This window comes from Hylobates moloch, unplaced genomic scaffold (assembly GCF_009828535.3).
Source record: "Hylobates moloch isolate HMO894 unplaced genomic scaffold, HMol_V3 SCAFFOLD_14, whole genome shotgun sequence".
NCBI lineage: Eukaryota > Metazoa > Chordata > Mammalia > Primates > Hylobatidae > Hylobates > Hylobates moloch.
The window spans coordinates 1,929,840-1,949,835 of record NW_026652289.1 but is presented as its reverse complement, the minus strand read 5'-3'; the positions used below and the strand labels follow the sequence as shown (position 1 = coordinate 1,949,835).

General features: G+C 50.3%; 3 protein-coding genes across 6 annotated transcripts in view; 2 read left to right on the top strand and 1 right to left on the bottom strand.

Moving 5' to 3' along the window:
* The window catches only part of TSPEAR (thrombospondin type laminin G domain and EAR repeats), a 184,915-nt gene that overhangs the window by 124,421 nt on the left and 40,498 nt on the right, over window positions 1-19,996 (bottom strand). The gene's annotated exons all lie outside the window — the stretch shown is intronic.
* On the top strand, window positions 3,053-3,880 carry LOC116481879 (keratin-associated protein 10-2-like). 3 transcript variants are annotated; one of them, XM_032174874.1, is made up of 2 exons: window positions 3,053-3,358; window positions 3,452-3,880. In XM_032174874.1, exons 1-2 carry the CDS (start codon window positions 3,053-3,055, stop codon window positions 3,878-3,880), a joined length of 735 nt encoding a protein of 244 aa, XP_032030765.1. The 3 variants fall into 3 exon arrangements, with proteins under 3 accessions (XP_032030765.1, XP_032030766.1, XP_032030764.1); XM_032174875.1 differs by having other exon boundaries at window positions 3,053-3,373; window positions 3,578-3,880; XM_032174873.1 differs by having other exon boundaries at window positions 3,053-3,712; window positions 3,794-3,880.
* On the top strand, window positions 13,428-14,527 carry LOC116481880 (keratin-associated protein 10-10). Of its 2 annotated transcripts, XM_032174877.1 has the most exons (2): window positions 13,490-13,825; window positions 13,922-14,245. In XM_032174877.1, the coding sequence occupies exons 1-2, from the start codon at window positions 13,490-13,492 to the stop codon at window positions 14,243-14,245; spliced, it is 660 nt and encodes a 219-aa protein (XP_032030768.1). The 2 variants fall into 2 exon arrangements, with proteins under 2 accessions (XP_032030767.1, XP_032030768.1); XM_032174876.2 differs by having other exon boundaries at window positions 13,428-14,527.

Here is a 19,996-nt window from a genome sequence, read left to right as displayed (position 1 = left end):
TTCCCATCTCTGTACTCAGGCTTGACAGTTCCTCATCTCCCTTTCTTTACTAATTTTCTCTTTGGTTTTGTCTAATATGTTGTCTAGCTAATCTACTTAGTTCTTAATTTCAGCTATTATGTTCATTTGCAGAATTTCTGTTTGATTCCATTTCATAAATCTAGTTTGACACTGAAATTCTCCATTTGTCCTCTGTTTTCTTGAGCAAGCTAATCAGCATTAATTTAAATTCCAGTTTGACAATTCTAATATCTAAAGGCCCTGTGTATCTGTTTCTCATTTGCTTTTTCCTCTTGGTCCTTTGGTCAGTTGGTTTGTCTTGAGTATCCCTAGTAATTTTTCACTGAATCCAGGACTTCATGAAAATTTCCAAGATGATTTGAGCCTCTGTTGATGCTGCTGTCTCCAGAAGAGATCACTTTTGTTTCTGGGAGGCAGTTAGGCTATGGACAAATTATATGAGTTCAATACGAGCTGATTTAAAGGTGGGCTTCATTCTTCTTTCTGGTTTTTCCTTCATCCTAGGGAGTAATCCTTCACTTACATTCACTGTTTCCAACTGAAAGTCTGTTGTTGTTGTTGTTTTACCAGAATCCCTCCCCCTTGTCAGGTCCTGAACTCTATGTTTTTGTCTTCCAATTGTATGAGACGACTAAAAGCTATGCTCAGCCTCAGCCTCATGGCTGTGGTCTGTGAATCAGTAAATGCCTCAATAAGAAAATCCACAAGAAATATTAGACTCACTTCTGTGCACTTTCCCTCTAATAGGGATTCACTCACTCAAGTCTCAGCTGTCTTGGTGACTCCTGGTGCCCTCAAATAGAGATTTTGTTTGTTAAACCAGGTTTCCTAATTTTTCTCAGCTAGATGGCCAGTCTGATGTCAGCCAATTCCCCACACACAAAAACAGAACTTGACAGAGAGTTTTATGTAGCATAAGAAAAAGGTAGCACAATGAAATCGTTTTCAGAGCTCAAAATTACTCTTCAATAATTTCTCCAAAAACATTTATTATTTCAGCCCATTTTTATGAAGGATCTTCCCTATTCCAGGCATTATCTTAGGCCCTCAGAGACTGAGTGGTGAACAAGACAACCACACTTCCTGCCCACATGAAGCTTACCTTTGAAGAATGGGAGCTGAGGACAGCAAAGAAAATGAGCAAGAAAAGTTAGGAGACTTGGCACAGAAATACTGATGATGGGCCAGGCACAGTGGCTCACGCCTGTAGTCCCAGCAATTTGGGAGGCCGAGGCAGGAGGATCACTTGAGCCTAGGAGTTCAAGACCAGCTGGGCAACATAGCAAGACTCTGGTCTCTACAAAAAAAAATTTTTTTTTTACAAAAAGAAATATTGATAATGGGACTTGAACTATCTATGATTGAAGTGCATCATAAAGCTATGGCCTTAAAGAGCAGAACCAAATCCATAGCCCAGAATGGACCAGTTCAAAACTTTTCTTTCCTATCTGAAACCCAGTCCTATCCCCAGCATTCCCACAGGCAAGTCTGAGTGGACCTTGGGGAAGGCTGCGGGGAGGGGCATGGCCTCTCCTTCCTTGCTCCCCTTCTCCCTGTTTGGGGCTCTAACTCCTCCAGTGATGGGGACGGGGGAAGGAATGTGCAGGGCCAACACTGTGGGGCTCACTGGCCACTGCTACACCTTCTCTCCAGCTGCTCCCGTGATCCTGTGCTGCTGCCGGCTGCTCCTGCCTCTTCAGCGAGGACCCACTTTAGAGACGCCCCTAGGGACAGTAGCTGGAGGACTCTCTCCCTGGGACACCACACTTTGCGTAAGGCTGAAGGGCCACCCCTGCCTCCGCAGCCTCCTTATTATAACCTGGGCAGCACTGGTGGGGTGTGGCAGCTGGCCATAGCTGGTCAACTTCCGTCTTATTTTAGAAACCCTGTGGGGACAGGTCTGACCCAGAATGTTAGCATTATTTTTAGAATGAGAGGTCGTTTCCAGCTTTGCCAGATTCAGAGCAACAAAGACGTTCTACTCAACATCATGTAATACGTCTTACTTTATAATGAAATATGCATATGTGTACTTGAATTTTTAAATAAAAATGTTAAATCACAATCAATATTATAATTAGCTGGTGGGTAGCAGTGTTCCTGGAAAGTGATCAGGGCTATTTTATAAGGCAAGAAGCTCGGGACTTCATTATGCCCTGTGGTGACAACAATTCATCATCAAAGATCGTGCTGCCATGAGAGTTGCCTGTGGCTGACCTGGGGGCGTGTGATGGGGCCTGTGGGCAGGGCTGGTGAGAAAAAGATGCTTGCAGTGCAGGGCACACGGAGGAGATGACTCCAGCAGTGGTGAGGGCTGGCGGCTGCCTGCTGCCTAGCACAGCTACTTCACAGGTTCAGAACCCGAAACCACAGCCCAGGATGCTGTTATTGTGCCTCAGCAAGGAGCGGGCTGAGCCCACGATCCTTGCCCTGGAATAGAGTCCTGCTGCCTCCCAAGCAAAGGACAGGGTGGGCAATGAACAGAGGGCAGGAGGCACAGAGGCCATGGGGATTAGAAATTGGCGAGTCCTGTGTCCTGCAGCAGGGGAAGGACCATGCTAGAGGAGGAGTTTGCACCACGGGAAATAATTCCTAAGGGCCGGCTTCCTGCAGAGGGAGCCCGTGTCCTGAGGCTGCTGGGGTCAGTGGCTGGACGATGCCCCAGCAACCAAGGATGGCCCCAGGCACATCCCACCCACATCCCACCCACCAGACGCCCACAGCCCTCCTTGCCTCCAGAACCCAGCTGGGATCGGGCCCACCCCAACTCCTGCCCCTGAGGTTCCACATGCGACAGGCTATAGCCCAGGTGTGACAGGAGATTTGTGAGCTAGGCAATGTCACCAGGAAACAAACATCCCTAATCATGACAGACGCTGCCTCTCAGCAACAAGGAAGGGGAAGCTGTGGGCCCTGGAACAACAAGGCCAGGAGGGGTATAAAAGCCTGAGAGCCCCAAGAACCTCACACACACACACTCACTCACTGACACACTCACACCTCCCCCAGCTCACCTCCTCCCCACCCCAGCATGGCCGCGTCCACCATGTCCATCTGCTCCAGCGCCTGCACCGACTCCTGGCAGGTGGACGACTGCCCAGAGAGCTGCTGTGAGCCCTCCCGCTGTGCCCCGGCCCCCTGCCTGACCCTGGTCTGCACCCCAGTGAGCTGTGTGTCCAGCCCCTGCTACCAGGTGGCCTGTGAGCCCAGCCCCTGCCAATCAGGCTGCACCAGCTCCTGCACGCCCTCGTGCTGCCAGCAGTCTAGCTGCCAGCCAGCTTGCTGCACCTCCTCCCCCTGCCAGCAGGGCTGCTGTGTGTCCGTCTGCTGCAAGCCTGTGTGCTGTGTGCCTGTCTGCTGTGGGGCTTCTTCATGCTGCCAACAGTCTAGCTACCAGCCAGTTTGCTGTGCCTCTTCCTCCTGCCAGCAGGCCTGCTGTGTGCCTGTCTGCTGCAAGCCTGTGTGCTGTGCGCCCACCTGCTCTGAGGATTCCTCTTCATGCTGCCAACAGTCTAGCTGCCAGCCAGCTTGCTGCATCTCCTCCCCCTGCCAGCAGTCCTGCCGTGTGCCCGTCTGCTGCAAGCCTGTCTGTTGTGTGCCTGTCTGCTCTGGGGCTTCCTCTCTGTGCTGCCAGCAGTCTAGCTGCCAGCCGGCTTGCCGCACCACCTCCTGCTGCAGACCCTCCTCCTCTGTGTCCCTCCTCTGCTGCCCTGTGTGCAGGCCCGCCTGCTGCGTGCCTGTCTCCTCCTGCCAGCCCAGCTATTGCCGCCAGGCCTCCTGTGTGTCCCTTCTCTGCCGCCCCGTATGCTCCTGCCCGGCCTCCTGCAGCTTCTCCTCAGGCCAGAAGTCCAGCTGCTGACGGCCATGTCCCCCAGGGCCAGCTAGGCTCAGGCCCCACCTCTCTTCCAGTCCTTGGAAGCCCCTGACCTCCCAGCCCACCCAGCCTCAGCACAGCTCAACACAGAGAAGGAACAGCCCCACCCATAGCCGCCCAGGCAAGGGGTGGGGTCTGAGATGCTCACTGGCTCCTCCCTGACCTCCCCCAGGGTGGGCGAACCCTGGCTGCTCCTCACGGTGTTTCCTGGCTGCAGACCACAACCCTCCGCTGGTCGCTGGTCGGGGATGGGCCCTCCTGACCCGTGTCTCGCACCCAGGAGTGTCACCCTCTGCCTCTGAGCACCAATAAAGCCTCTGCGGCCCCAGCTGACTCTGTGCTGACTCTGCATACCCAGGGCGGGAGGGGGCAGAGTGGGGCCTGGCCTGGCTCTGGGGGGCTGGGCCCCGTGGATCTCTTTACATCCGCAGCTGGGGGGCCTCGGGGGGCTCTTGTGTGACACCTGGAAGCTCCTGTCCACCTCATGGCATGTTCTGCTGTCCGGCTCCCTTCCCAGGTCCTGTGGGGCCCAAAAGCCTTGCTCACTGGCTGAGTCCCACAGACACCACATGGCTCGGGCCAACGCCCCACTCACTGTGGGTAGAAGCAGCTCCTTCCCATGGCAAGGGTTGGGGCTGTCCTAGGGGGTGGCAGGCCCCAGCTGTGCTGGGAGGTGGGAGATGGGCAGTGGGGGGTGGGTGTGGAGACTTGGGCTCCAGCTGTCCTAGCACTCAGGAGTTCCACTTGGTGACAGCTTGGCCATCCTGGCCTCCTGCGCACACTCAGACGCTCAGGGACGCCCCTGCTCCAGCCCTGGGCTTGCCGCTGGGATGCAGAGCAGGGAACAGACACGGGGTCTCCAGAGCTCCCTGTGCTGGGCTGGGCGGGCGGAGGCCGGTGGGAACAGGAAGGTCTCAGGGCGGCGATGACAGAGGAGTCCCAAGACAGTGTGGGAATGTGTCCAGACCAGAGAGCAGGAAAGAGGCCTCCTGGGGGTAGTTTCTTAGCTCCTGCCATGGGAGACAGGCAGACGGCCAGAGCCACACTGTCCCCTCCAGTCCTCACCCACGCCCCCCGCGCTGGTGACCCGGGGCTGCGATGCCGCCCACTCTTCTAGCCTTAGGAGAATGCAGCTGGGTTTGGGGGCCTCGGCCATACTCTGTGGGCACAAAGGACCCCCACATCTGAGAGGAGCTGCATGTGTCAGCTCAGGCTGCTGTGACAAAGTCTACAGACTGGGGGCTTGAGCCACACACGGGGTCCCTCACAGTCCTGGGGCTGGAAATCGAGGCCCAGGTGTGGCAGGGCTGGTTCCCGAAGACTCTCTCCTGGACTTGCAGACACAGTCTCCTCCCTGTGTCCTTACGGGGCTGTCCCTCTGTGTGTGTCTCTGCCCTCATCTCCTCTTCTCACGAGGACACCAGTCATTGGATTAGGGCCCATCCGTGGGACCTTAACTTAGGACTTCAACATGTGAGTTCGGGGGCATCACAAGTCAGCCCATATTAGGGGGTCTGGCTTTGGCCCTTGAGGCAGGAGTGAGGGTGGCAGTGAGGCCACCTGTGCCTCGAAGACCCCAGTGGGGCCTGGCTGGGGCAGGCACTCCCTGTCCATAAACTGCAGGGATGGACATTTGGACAGAGACACGACCCTCGGGGAAATTCTGCTCACATGGACTCCTTCACCTGCTGAAAAACGCTGTCCAGAGGCCTCAGACACCCACCAAATGGTTCCTGTTTGGGCATCCTGTTGTCCCCAGTGCCTGGCTCATAAGGGGAATTCTCACTGGTCCCACCGCAGGAGGCATGGCTTGCTTCCAGACGGGGAAGGTGGGGACGGGGCACAGGCCAGGCAGCTGTGCTGGAAGAGACAGGCCACACAGGGATGGGTGCAGGGAAAGTGGGGGCCACAGGGCTGTCGCGGGGATCAGGAGCATCTTGCACAGGCTTCCTGAGTGGTATGGAGAGTGACCTAGGGCTTCAGGGACCGTGGTACACACACTCCCAGTGATAGAAACCAACTCAGGATTTAGGAATGGGAGTTCTTGGAGACCTTGATGAGGGGCTTTCCAGTCACACTCTTTGGGCAGGGGCATCCTGTGGTGGGCAGAGGGGGAACAAGCACTGGGGAAGTGAAATGTGAAGGCAAATAATTTCTTCTCCAAAGATCTAATAGAACAAGGCAGGACAGGAGCACAGTAGTGATGGCTTCCTGAAGGACTAACACATAGGGCTTGCCTTATTTCACCAACTCAGATTCCCTCCAGCCAGAGAAGCAGCTACACAGAGGCTTGGTCAGAACATTTAAAGGTAAATGAACCAGTCACTGCCACCTGGACAAAGGATATCAGTTGGGAAAACAATGGACACCCCAAAAAACCTGGGAGGAAGAGCTGAGAAATTAGACACTTTGGGAAATAAGGGCGTTGGAAGATTCCACATATTCTTGGGAGTCTATAAGGCCCCCATGCATGCCCATGATGGGGCACAGAAAAGACCTGAGAGGCTCTCAGTGCTCACCTCTGGCTGAACTGCAGGCTCTGAGCAAGCAGGAAGTGAAGGGGAAGGCAGGAAGTGAAGGGGAAGGCAGGAAGTGAAGGGGAAGTGAAGGGGAAGGCAGAGTCGCAAACCGCCCACGTGAGCACTGAGGGTGTGGACCAACACACACAGCCCAGCTACAAAGACTGGGGAAAAAAACATCTTTTGACTCCAGGTGTTTAAGAAACTCTCTCTAATTACTATCTGAGCACTAAGCAAATGGAGTAGTGACCCCCTTCATGACAAAGAGTATAGTCATTACTAAAATAGTTTAGGAAAGTCACTTAAAAACAAAACAAAAAACTGCTAGCCACACAACCAGCAACAGCAAACCACAGGGAAGACAGAGAACCTGCCAACCAGAATTATCAAATTATAATATTCCAAATGTCCAGTTTTCAACAAAAATTATGAGGCATGCAAAGAAGCAAGAATGTATGGTTCATTCACAGTTAAAAAAAAAAAAAAAGCCAATTAGTAAAAAATGTCCTTGAAGAAGCCCAGGATTGAATTTACTAGACAAAGTCTTTCCATTAACTCTCTTAAATATACTCAAAGAGCTAAAGGAAACCATGGCAAAAGAACAAAGAGAAACTAAGAAAACAACATCTCAACCAAGAGAGAATATCAATAAAGAGAGAGATTATAAAGAGGAATCAAATAGAACTTCTGGAGTTGAAAAGTATAATAACCGATATGAAAATTCCACTAGAGAAGTCCCACAGCCGATTTGAACAGACAGAAGGAAAAATTAGAGAACAGGTAGATAGCTCAAGTGAAATACTCCAGTCTGAAGGGCATAAAAACAAAAAGAGGCCGAGCGTGATGGCTCACACCTGTAATCCCAGCACTTTGGGAGACTGAGGCAGGCAGATCATTTGAGGTTGGGAGTTTGAGAATGGCCTGGGCAACATGGTGAAACTCTGTCTCTACTAAAAATAAAATAAATAAATAAATAGCTGGGCATCATGGCTCATGCCTGTAATCTCAGCTATTTGGGAGCCTGAGGCAGGAAAATCACTTGAACTTGGGAAGCGGAGGTTGCAGTGAGCCAAGATGATGCCACTGCACTCCAGCCTGAATGACAGAGTGAGACTCCATCTCAAGACAAACAAAAACAAAAGAATTTTAAAAATGAACAGAGTTTAACTGGCCTGTAGGACAACATCAAACATAGCAACAGCACACTTAACTGCAGTGTCAGAAGAAGAGCAGAGAGAGAATGGAGCACTCAAAAATATTTGAAGAAAAATGATAGAGACAGAAAGTAAAATGGTGGTTGCCAGGGGCTTGAGGGAGGAGGAATGTGGAGTTAGTATTTAATGGGGACAGAGTTTCAGTTATGAAGACAGACGGTGGCAATGACCGCACTGCATTATGAATGTATTTAATATCACTGAACGGTATGCTTAAAATGGGATAAATTTCATGTGTATTTTACTACAATAATTTTTTAAATATTTGAAGTAATAATGGCCAAAAACTTCCCAAATATGATGAAACACATCAAATCTACACATTCAGGGAGCTCCATGAGCTTCAAGTAGAATAAACTCAAAAAGATCCACACAGAAACACAAAATTAAATTATTGAAAGCCAAAGACAAAACGAGAATCTTGAAAGCAGGAAGAGAGAAGATTAACAGCCAATTTCTCATCAAAAACCGTGAAGAACAGAAGGCAATGGGATGATGTACTTAAAGTGCTGAAAGAGAAAAAAACTGTCCACCAAGAAGTCTGTGTCCAGTGAAATGATTCTTCGAAACTAAAGGAGAAATTAGGATACTTCTGGATAAATAAATACTGAGAGAGTTTATTGCCAGTAGGCCTGCCCTACAAGAAATGACAGCTCAGGATGAAATCAAAGGGCACTAGACAATAACTTGAAGCCATATTAAGAAATAAAGAACTGGCTGGGCACAGTGGCTCACACCTGTAATCCCAGCACTTTGGGAGGCTGAGGCGGGCAGATCACAAGGTCAAGGGTTCAAGACCAGCCTGGCCAACATAGTGAAACTCCATCTCCACTAAAAATACAAAAAAAAATTAGCCAAGTGTAGTGGTGGGCACCTGTAATCCCAGCTACTTGGGAGGCTGAGGCAAGGAGAATCACTTGAACCTGGGAGGCAGAGGTTGCAGTGAGCCAAGATCGTGCCACTGCACTCCAGCCTGGGTGACAGTGCGAGACTCCATCTCAAAAAGAAAAAGAAGAAAAGAAATAAAGAACACTAATAAAGTATCAGTTTTGGTAGTTTGTATGTTAATAGGAATTTATCCATTACATCTAGGTTATCTACATTTTGAATGTATTTAATATCACTAAACACGCTTAAATGGAATAAATTTTATTGATTTTATGTGTTAGTGTACAACTGTTCATATATTCTCTTATAGTCTTTTATTTATATAGGTCAGCAGTGATATTCCCATTTTCATTTCTGATTTTAATAATTAGAGCCTTCTCTTTTTTCTTAGTCTAGTTAAAGGTTTGTAAATTTTATTGTTGCTTTCAAAAAACTAATTTTAGGCTTCGTTGGTTCCATTGTTTTTCTATTCTCAATTTCTTTATTTGCTCCCTTTATCCTACATATAATCTTTATTTTCTTCCTTCTTCTAGGTTTGGGTTTAGTTTGCTCTTCCTTTTCCTAGTTCCTTAAGGTGTGAAGTTAGATTACTGAATTGAGATCTTTCTTGTTTTTTAACATAAGCATTTATAGCTATAAATTTCCCTCCATAAACTGTTTTGCCGTTTGTTATATTGTCACTGTCATTTATCCCATAGTATTTTCTCTTTTGATTTCTTCTTTGATCAACTGGTTGTTATAAGTGTGTGTTGTTTAATTGCCACTATTTGTGAATTTTCCAGTTTTCCTTCTGTTATTGATTTCTAATTTCCACTGTGGTCAGAGAAGATACATTATATGATTTCGATAATTTTAAATTTATTGAGACTTGTTTTTTGGACGAACATATGGTCTAATCTGGAGAATTGAGAAGAATTTGTATTCTGCTGTTGTTGGGTTGAATTTTTATATACGGCCATATTCGATCTAGCTTGTTTATAGTGTTCTTCAAGTTCTCTATTTCGTTATTGATCTTTGATCTATTTAAAAAAATTTTTTTAATCAATGGAAGTGACTTATTGAAGTCTTCAAATATTATTGTTGAGCTGGAATTGCCTATTTCTTTCTTCAATTCTGTCCATTTATGCTTGATATATTTTTGGGGTCTGATGTTAGGTACATAAATGTTTATAATTGTTAGGTACATAAATGTTTATAACTGATGTTAGGTACATAAATGTTATAAAATGATGGCTTATGCCTGTAATCCCAACTACTCAGGAGGTTGACATGAAAGGATTAAGGCCAAGAGTTTGAGACCAGCCTGGGTAACAGAGTAAGACCCGGGTCCCTAAAAAAATATGTTTTTTAATTAGCCAAGTATGGTGGTGTGCACCTGTAGCCCCAGCTACCTGGGAAACTGAGGTGGGAGGATCACTTGAGTCCAGGAGTTTGAGGCTGCAATGAGTTATGATTGTGCCACTGCACTCCAGCCTGGGCAACAGGCTGAGCAATACCGTGTCTCTATTTGTTTTGTTTTTTTTGTTTTTGTTTTTGTTTTTTTTTTTTTTGAGGTGGAGTCTCGCTCTGTCGCCCAGGCTGGAGTGCAGTGGCGCGATCTCGGCTCACTGCAAGCTCCGCCTCCCGGGTTCACGCCATTCTCCTGCCTCAGCCTCTCCGAGTAGCTGGGACTACAGGCGCCCGCCAACACGCCCGGCTAATTTTTTTGTATTTTTAGTAGAGACGGGGTTTCACCGTGGTCTCGATCTCCTGACCTCGTGATCCGCCCGCCTCGGCCTCCCAAAGTGCTGGGATTACAAGCGTGAGCCACCGCGCCCGGCCTTCTATTTGTTTTAATGGTGCTGGGACACCCGGATATCTACACACAAAATCATAAAGTTGCACTATATCTCACACCAACAAATTAACTAAAAATGGATCAAAGGCCTACATATATGAGATAAAGCCATACGCTGGTGAGAGTATAAAATGGTACAGATGCTGTGAAAAACAGTCTGGCAGTTCCTCAAAATGTAAACATGCAATTCCATACAACTCATCAGTTCCCACTCCTAGGTATATGCCCAACAGAATTAAAAAGAGGTGTTCAAACAGAAACATGTACAAGAATGTTTATAGGGCCGGGCGCGGTGGCTCACGCCTATAATCCCAGCACTTTGGGAGGCCGAGGCGGGAGGATCACTTGAGGTCAGGAGTTCAAGACCAGCCTGGCCAACATGGTAAAACCCCGTCTCTACCAAAAATGTAAAAAATTAGCCGGGTGTGGTGGTGCGTGCCTGTAATCCCAGCTACTCGGGAGGCTGAGGCAGGAGAATCACTTGAACCCTGGAGGTGGAGGTTGCAGTGAGCTGAGATGGTGCCACTGCACTCCAGCCTGGGTGACAGACGGAGACTCTGTCTCAAAAAAAAAAAAAAAAAAAAAAAAAAAGAATGTTTATAGAAGCACTATTCACACTAGCCAAAAGTTGAAAAGAACCCAAAAGTGCATTAGCAGATGAATGGATAAATGAAATGTGGCGTGTCCTTATGATGGAATATGATTCAGCCAAAAAAAGGAATGGTGTTCTGAAACATACCCCAACATGGGTGTATCTTGAAAACATGCTAAGTGAACAAAGCTAGACACAAAGACCACATATTCCATGATTGCATCTATGTGAAATGTGCAGAACAGGCAAATCCATAGAGACAAGCAGAAGAGTAGTGGTTGCCAGGGGCTGGGCGTGGCTGCTTAATAGTACGGGGTTTCCTTCTGGAGCCGTGACAGTGCTCTGGAACTAGGTAGTGGAGATGGTTGCACAGCATTGTGACTCTACTGTCACTGAATTGCACACTTTAAAATGGGTAAAATGGTACATTTTATTTTATGGTTGATCACAATTTAAATAAAATTACACCTGCCAAGGTTTCTTTTTTTTTCTTTTTTTTGAGACAGAGTCTCGTTCTGTCGCCCAGGCTGGAGTGCAGTGGCGAGATCTCGGCTCACTGCAAGCTCCGCCTCCCGGGTTCACGCCATTCTCCTGTCTCAGCCTCCCGAGTAGCTGGGACTACAGGCACCCGCCACCACGCCCGGCTAATTTTTTGTATTTTTAGTAGAGACGGGGTTTCACCGTGTTAGCCAGAATGGTCTTGATCTCCTGACCTCGTGATCCACCCGTCTCGGCCTCCCAAAGTGCTGGGATTACAGGCGTGAGCCACCGTGCCTGGCCACACCTGCCAAGGGTTTCTAAGAATGAAGCCCTTCGCTCTGCAGTACTGGATATTATCAGCATTTTAAATCTTGTTTGCTCTTACAGGTGGGAGACGTATGCTTAAACCTGAGAAACTTCAGTTATTAATGAGATCAACTAGCTGTTCATCTCATTAATGCTTATTGGAAATTTAAAATGTTTAATCTAGCATTCAATTCTCTTGTATCTTATCCTGTTTTAGTGGTAAGGACTTTAAATTTTTTACATTAATCTTCCACCTGTCATGGAGATTGCAAGTACTTTCTGGCAGTTCATATCTTCATTTGTGTACCCAACGATTCCTTCGGGGCTGTGACGGGAACGTTGTGGATGCTGAGCTGAGCTGAGGCACGTGGACCAGTCTCCAGCGCCCAACGCTGCCGGGTTTCCAGGGGACATACGTTGCATGTGCTCTGGTCAAGGTTTACGCTTTCGTTCACATCTGACCCTCTAACATTCCACTGGGCATTTTATACTGGGGTCTGCCAGGCTAACGAGCTTCCTTTCCCATTGTATTTTCACACTGTCATGGCAGGGGTACAGGTAGGGGGTGCTGGGTGCAGTGACTTTGTCTCATCCAGCCCTTCAGTGAGTGTGGCCTGGGACAGTCACTCTGATCCTAGGTGGACAATGATGTCACCTACAGATACCAGAAATTCACATCACATTTCAAATTCTTGGCATGTGGCTTCAGCCAAGATACAAACATAGAGTAAGGCCAGGGGTCTGGGCAGTGAGGCTGACTGTGTCCCCATCGGACCCTTTTCTCATCCAGAAGAGGCTGGAAGGACATTGGGAGATGTTTGCGGTTCCTCAGAACCAGCCTCAGGCCGTGCTGGGCTCAGGCCCTGGGACAGAGGAGCTCGCCTGTGACCGTCCCTGCCCCGGGGTCAGGGCCAGCCCTGCCCAGTGACCTCCCAAGCATAGGACAGCTTTGCCAATCCCAAGTATCCTCCACTCTCCACGCAACCCTCACTCCACACCTGCCTCTCCAAGGTGGAGGCCCCTCCCCACCCTCAGACCCTGACCTGCACCCGCCCCTCACAGGACACCTGACCAGGGCTCCAGGGGACGGCAGTCCAGACCCAAAAGCCAGTCCCCAAACCTTGTCCTCCTAATGAGCTGACTGTCCAGGGGCCCTGCCGGAACGTTCCATCTCCTTCTTAGGGGAGGGGAGGTCCTCCCTGTCCTCCTGCCCTTGGCAGACATCAGGATCTCAGAAGATCCCAGAGCCCGCCAGAAGCGCTGTCCTCAAGCGTCTTTTCCCAGCACAGGCACCTCCGTCCTGGCTCTGCCAATCACAGCCACGCCAGCCCACCCCGTGAGGTCCCTGCAGACAGAGGCTGGGCCTCCCCCGGGCCGAGGGCCCACACCGGGCACAGTCATGGGACCTGCCAGGTGGAAGTCACCAGGTCAGCCCCAGAGAGGTTACACCTTCCCTCCTGGTGTTCCCGGGGGACAGGCTCAGCCAGGGGCACCGGTCCTGCCCAGGACCAGCCGAGTGTTAGGAGCAGACTGAGGACAAGTCACGGCAAAGGAAGCGGAAATAATGAGGGTCCTCCCGGCTCCAAACACCAACATGGAAGGGGAGGGCGTTGCGGAGTCTCCTGCTGGGAAAACACAGGCCCTGGGCATATAAAAGCCCCAGCAGCTGACAGGCTCACACACACACTCACTCACACACTCACTCACTCACACACTCACTCACACACCTCCCCCAGCTCACCTCCTCCCCACCCCAGCATGGCCGCGTCCACCATGTCCATCTGCTCCAGCGCCTGCTCCGACTCCTGGCAGGTGGACGACTGCCCAGAGAGCTGCTGTGAGCCCCCCTGCTGCGCCCCCAGCTGCTGCGCCCCGGCCCCCTGCCTGACCCTGGTCTGCACTCCAGTGAGCTGTGTGTCCAGCCCCTGCTGCCAGGTGGCCTGTGAGCCCAGCGCCTGCCAATCAGGCTGCACCAGCTCCTGCACGCCCTCGTGCTGCCAGCAGTCTAGCTGCCAGCCGGCTTGCTGCACCTCCTCCCCCTGCCAGCAGGCCTGCTGCGTACCCGTCTGCTGCAAGCCCGTCTGTAACAAGCCTGTGTGCTTCGTGCCTACCTGCTCCGAGTCTTCCCCTTCATGCTGCCAGCAGTCTAGCTGCCAGCCAACTTGCTGCACCTCCTCCTCCTGCCAGCAGGCCTGCTGTGTGCCTGTCTGCTCCAAGTCCGTCTGCTATGTGCCTGTGTGCTCTGGGGCTTCCACTTCATGCTGCCAGCAGTCTAGCTGCCAGCCGGCTTGCTGCACCACCTCCTGCTGCAGACCCTCCTCCTCTGTGTCCCTCCTCTGCAGCCCCGTGTGCAGGTCCACCTGCTGCGTGCCCGTCCCCTCCAGCGGTGCCTCTGCCTCCTCCTGCCAGCCCAGCTATTGCCGCCCAGTCTCCTGCGTGTCCCTCCTCTGCCGCCCCGTGTGCTCCCGCCCCGCCTGCTACAGCCTCTGCTCTGGCCGGAAGTCCAGCTGCTGACAGCCCTGGATGTCATCCAGAGTCCCTTCCCACCAGGGGCTGACCTCCCAGCTGCCCCAGCCAGCTCTGCCCTCTCTGGCTTTGACACCCTCAGAAGATGGGGCAGGCTTTTTGTCTCAGGGACCAGGCTGCTCCCCCAGTCCTTCCCAGATGCTGGCTGCATGAGGGACCCCAGCTGCTCCCCCAGACCCAAGTTCTGCAGAATTAACCCCCAGCAGGCCTGGTTCCACCCTGGGCAGCACCCCCTCTAGTTCTAATAAAGCCGCCTCTGTCTCACACCAACCTCTGTCCTGTCTGTGGACCCCCGGGGGGCACAGGGTGAGGTGGGAAGTGATGCCACCCGTGACTGCAGAGAGAGTCCTGACCCCCAGCAGGCCTGGCTCCACCCCTCTGTCTCTGTCGACCTTCCATCCTGTCTGTGGACCCCCGAGGGGCATGGGATGAGGCAGGAAGCAATGCCACCTGGTGCTGGCCTCTGTGAACCCTGAAGGCCAGTCTCCCTCTTAGCCCCGTGGGCCCCCAACCCCAGCACGTGGCCCCCTGGCCCATCTTAGGGAAGCTCCCTCTGGAACCAAGGCCAGGAGTTTTGGGACAAAGTGGACCCTGGCAGCAGCTCTGGGCCCCTGAGCCACATTCACCCTCCCCAGCTCTGTGGCTGCCCCCCAGGACTAGAGTGCCCACCCGGGGCCTAGCTCCGGCCAGCAGCTTCACCCCTCCTGTTACCCCTGGGGAGACCAGCTATGGACCACAGTGCCCGTCCCTGCAGCCCTCGTCTCCTCCACAGTAAGACATGGGGACCACGCCCTCCCCCAGGACTCGAGCCCAGCAGCCCAGTATTCATGGGGTTCTGGAATACCCATTGCTCAGGCATCGCTGGTGAGAGCACAGATGGGCAGGGACCATGGCACCCACTAACCAAGCCTGCGGGCCCCCCTGCCCCATGCAGCCTCACCTGGAGATTCAGGGTCCTAGCTCCCTCCTGGTCCCGTGGTCCTGGACTCTGACCCCGAGGACCCTGTCCCCACACCCCCAGCCTCCCAGGTCTCTCCCAAATAGCCCTTAGCTCTGCCTGCCACCCTCAATCCCAGATGCCATGTTGGGGAAGCAGCACAAGCCGCTGCACTCTTTCTGCCAGGTCACTGTGCGCATTTGAGAGACCAGGTCCGGCTCCAGCAAATGACCCTTGCATGTCAATGCCAGAGGCCACCAGCCCCAGCACCAGGACCTCCTGGAGTCCCACCCGACAGAGTTCACTGTGGTCAGCACAGCCGCCTCCCTCACTTCCCTTGAGGCAGACCACCCAGGACAACCAGCAGCAGCCATCTCCAGGGCCGGGGGCCAAACTGACACAGCCTTGTCCACCTCCTTGGAAGCAAAGCCAAGTCCCCATGAAAGGACAAATGAGGGCCTCCAGGGACAGAGATGTTTGTCCAAATCCTGCCCTGGTTTGGGGGCAGCTGGCAGGGGCCGAGCCTTCATCCTAGGGCTCCAGAGACATCCTGGGGAGGGGCTCCCCACACACGCGTGTCTGAGCCCCACCTCACTGTGCCCACTGATGGCCACAGGGTCAGAACAGAGAGCCGGGAGGAGGGCCCGGGGCTGGCTCTCTGACCTCCTCCACATTTGCCATTGTCCCCACCTGCCCTCGTCCGAGGCACTGAAAGGACCCATCCTGTCTGGCCATCCCCAGGGAGGACACCTCCTGGTCAGGGGGGGTCTCACCTCTGACCCCTGCTCTGGGTCCTCATTCGATGTGTCTTCTGCCTCATCAGGGCTTCAACTCCCAGTGAAAGCACCTTGGAAAACAGTTCCTCAAAATGTCACTCACTGTGTGACCCTGTGACCCTGTCAGTCCAGTTCTAGGCATCTACTCCGGAGGAATGAAACAAACGTCCACATGCAGATTTGTGTGCCCATGTGCACAGCACCACTGACAGAAGCCAAGAAGTGGAAAGAGCCCAAATGGCCATCAGAGGATGAATGGACAAGCAAAACACAGCCCATTCCCACGGGAATATTATTCAGCCATGAAAAGGGATCAAATACTGACACAGGCCACAACATGCGTGAGCCTTGAAAGCATGATGCTCAGCGAGAGGCCGCGTGTGGTGAGATTCTATTTGTATGAAAGACTCAGGACAGGCAAATCCACAGAGAAAGGAAGTAGATGAGTGGGTGACCAAGGCTGGCGGAGGGGCTCATGAGGAGTGACTGCTTATGGGTGTGGTTTTTGGAGTGGGAATGTTGTAAAATTACATATTGGTGATGGCTGAGAAACACTGGGAATACACTAAAAACCAATGCATTGTGCATTTACAGTGGGTGAACTTCATGGCTTGTGAATTTTCTCTTGGTCAATGTGTTAAAAACAAATAGTCTCAGCCCTCCATTTGGGATGGCCACTGGCCAATGCCTCCACCTCCCCTTCATCTAAATAAAAATGAATGGCGCCAGAGCAGTGATAGAAAACGGAGGCATGCCATCCACAGACTAGGTCAGTAAGGATTTTCTGGGAAAGGCAAGACAAAAAGATCAGGTTCTATTGACTTTAAATCCAACAGAAAGAAAGGCAGAAGAAGGACTCTGAAGACAAATGACTTTTCCCAGAGACCCTAGCAAAGGGACCATACGTGAGGATGGCTGTGGGCACTCAGTGGTCTTTAACTGATGGGTTGAGTTCTGAAGAAGAGCCATTCCATGCCTGCAACCAGCGGGAGAACCAGGAAGGGTGGGGCTGGCCCAGGAGCCTCCCAGGCTAGGTCCCAAGCTGGAGAGGAAGAGGCCACGCCCCAGGAAGCTCTGGATGTCAAGATGAACTGGAGCCCCCATGTCCAACCAGCGATGAACAAGGCCCCCCTCATCAGAGCCCCAGCATCAGCTCTGGGTGCAGAATATGTGTATCTATGTGCAGAAAACCTTTCAGCAATGAATGCCAGACAATCTAGACCCTCACTTAAAAATGTGAACAACAACTAAGGGTCCTCAGACATGTGAGGAAATCACAGCACGACAGAGAAGCAAAGTCTGAACAAGCGATGATGCAGATATGAGGAAACAAACAGGTTGTCACTCCATGAAACAAGAACAGGGTGCTACCAAAAAGGAGGAGGAAGGAAAACACCCCAAGTTCCAGGAGACTGAAAGCATGACACTCTAAACACAGATGAAACTCAATGATGGTCTACATAATAGACCCTGAAAGCAGAATTGCTGATATAGTGACCCCAGTTCAGGCAAGGATTGACCCAAACCCAATGCAGAAGGACAGAGATAAAGCCAAGAAGAGCCTGAGATCTGAGTGGGAAGAGCCCAGGAGACCCAGGGTCTGTGATTCTAACCGGGATCGCAGTGGGGAGAAAATCCAAGAATGGAAGAAAATCATCAAACCCATATGGGAATATAAGTTCTTTGAACTAAAGGAAGATGGGATCGAGGGGGTGAACACAGCTGATGACAGTGACGGAGGAGGGGTCTGGTGAAATGAATGAAGTACAAGAAAGAGACAATAGTGCCAGGTTCTAGACAGAGGAAAGACTTCACAAGAAGGTCAAAGTTATGCAAATCTGAGACGCATTGGTGGCCCAGCCTCTACCAAGGTGGAGGGAAGAAATTCCGCACCTAGACTCTGCTGTGACAGACGTCAGCGGGAGGGCTGCTCTTAAACAACAGGGATCCGGAAAGTTTACCACCCATGATGCTTTCTGAAACTTTTACTCAACAATCTCCAACAAGAAGGAACATGACCCCCTCTTTTCAAACGTCCGCAAAAATCCACAGACACCCATCAAGGAAAATCTAAAGAAAATAAAAATAAAGTCTAATAAAAATAAGCAGACATGAAAGATGGAAAAAGAAGTATGCTCACAGATTCACAGATTTTCCTTTTTCAGTATAAGAAAATAGTATGGGTATATTTATCCTAAAATTTGGAAATATAAATGAAATGTACCGTGTTCTAAAAAATATAAATTACCTACACTGAGTAACAAGACAAAAATTTTAATACAATGATATCCAGGAAAATACGGAAATGGTATTGAGAAAGCTCATTCTTCAGAAGGCAGACTCAGATGTTTCTAAGGTGTATACCATCAACCTTCAATACAAAGACTTTTCTGTGATACTTGAAATATTCCAGAGATCAGAAGAAGCCAGAGGTCCTCTGGATTCCTCTAGTAAGACTGGCGACACCCTGATGCCAAAACCAGGAACAACGGCGAGAGAGATAGGACTGTACACCAATGTCATTTAAAAACATAATGTAAGAGATTGTATGAACCTACATTAACAGAAAACAAAGCCACTATGTACAGCCATTATGGGAAATCGTACGGAAGTTCCTCAAAAAATTAAAAATGGGGCCGGGCACAGTGGCTCACGCCTGAAATCCCAGCACTTTGGGAGGCCGAGGCGGGCAGATCATGAGGTCAGGAGATCGAGACCATCCTGGCTAACATGGTGAAACCCCATATCTACTAAAAATACAAAAATTGGCCAGGTATGGTGGCGGGCACCTGTAGTCCCAGCTACTTGGGAGGCTGAGGCAGGAGAATGGTGTGAACCTGGGAGGCGGAGCTTGCAGTGAGCCAAGATTGCACCACTGCACTCCAGCCTGGGCAACAGAGCGAGACTCTATCTCAAAAAAAAAAAATCAAAAAATTAAAAATTAAAAATGGAACTACCATGTGATGAGCAATCCCACTTCTGTGTATTTATACAAGACAAATTAAAGCCAGATCTCAGAGATACCTGCACTGCCATGCTAACTGCAGCACTATTCACAACAGCCAAGATATGGAAGCAACATAAGTGACCGTCAACAGATGAGTGGATAAAGAAAATGCGGCGTATATGCACAATGGAATACGATTCAGCCATAGAAAGGAAGGAGATCCTGTCATCTGTGGCAACACGGATGAACCTGCACACACTACGCTAGGTGAAGTGACCCAGGCACAGAAAGACAAATGCTGCAGACCTCGCTTATTTGTGGAATCTAAAAAAGCCAAGTTAAACAAAGCAGAGAGTAGAGTGGGGATTCGAAGGTCAGGGGGTGCAGGGAGTGGGGACGTGTTGATGACAGGATACAGCATCAGCTGTGCAGGATGAGTCAGTTCTGGAAACCTCATGTGCAGCATGAGGACAGTTGACTGTAACACAGAACACAACATAGTAACACCGAAATCTTCTAAGAGTCCATCTTAAATGTCTCATCACAAAATAAAGGTAACTGTGTGGATGATGGACATATTAATTAGCTTGACCATGGTAATCATCACACAATGTGTACATGTATCAAGATGTCATGTTGTACATCTTGAATTTATATAATTCTTATTTGTCAATTATATCTCAATAAAGCTGGGGGAAAAAGGGATAATGAGCCATTATCAAGTAATGTATATCTTAGATCGCTCAAGTTACAAAGGGTATCATTAACTATACTCATAAAATAGAAGCAGAAAAGCCACTGGAACTCTCAGTAGATTATAACACACACATTCACACACACACACACACATACACAAACTCACTCCTTCCTTAAAAGCCTGAGGCAAAATTCATGATAAACTAAAGTAGGAAAACACTGCATGCACGAGACCAAGGCTGTGCTACAAACCAGCAAACACCGGCTTAGTGCGGAGCTGCGGGAGGCATTTCTGTTAACTTTGGAAACAAGACCCGAGGGCTGCTGTCATCACGTCTCCAGCGTTGTGCTGGGCAGCCAGCCACAATGAAAGGGAGTCAAAT

Bases quoted from the DNA above. Each gene is read 5' to 3' on its own strand.
- LOC116481880 (XM_032174876.2), top strand. From the start codon at position 13,490: ATGGCCGCGTCCACCATGTCCATCTGCTCCAGCGCCTGCTCCGACTCC.
- LOC116481879 (XM_032174873.1), top strand. From the start codon at position 3,053: ATGGCCGCGTCCACCATGTCCATCTGCTCCAGCGCCTGCACCGACTCC. The intron at 3,713-3,793 runs GTGTCCCTCCTC...TATTGCCGCCAG, and splicing joins GCTGCAGACCCTCCTCCTCT to GCCTCCTGTGTGTCCCTTCT.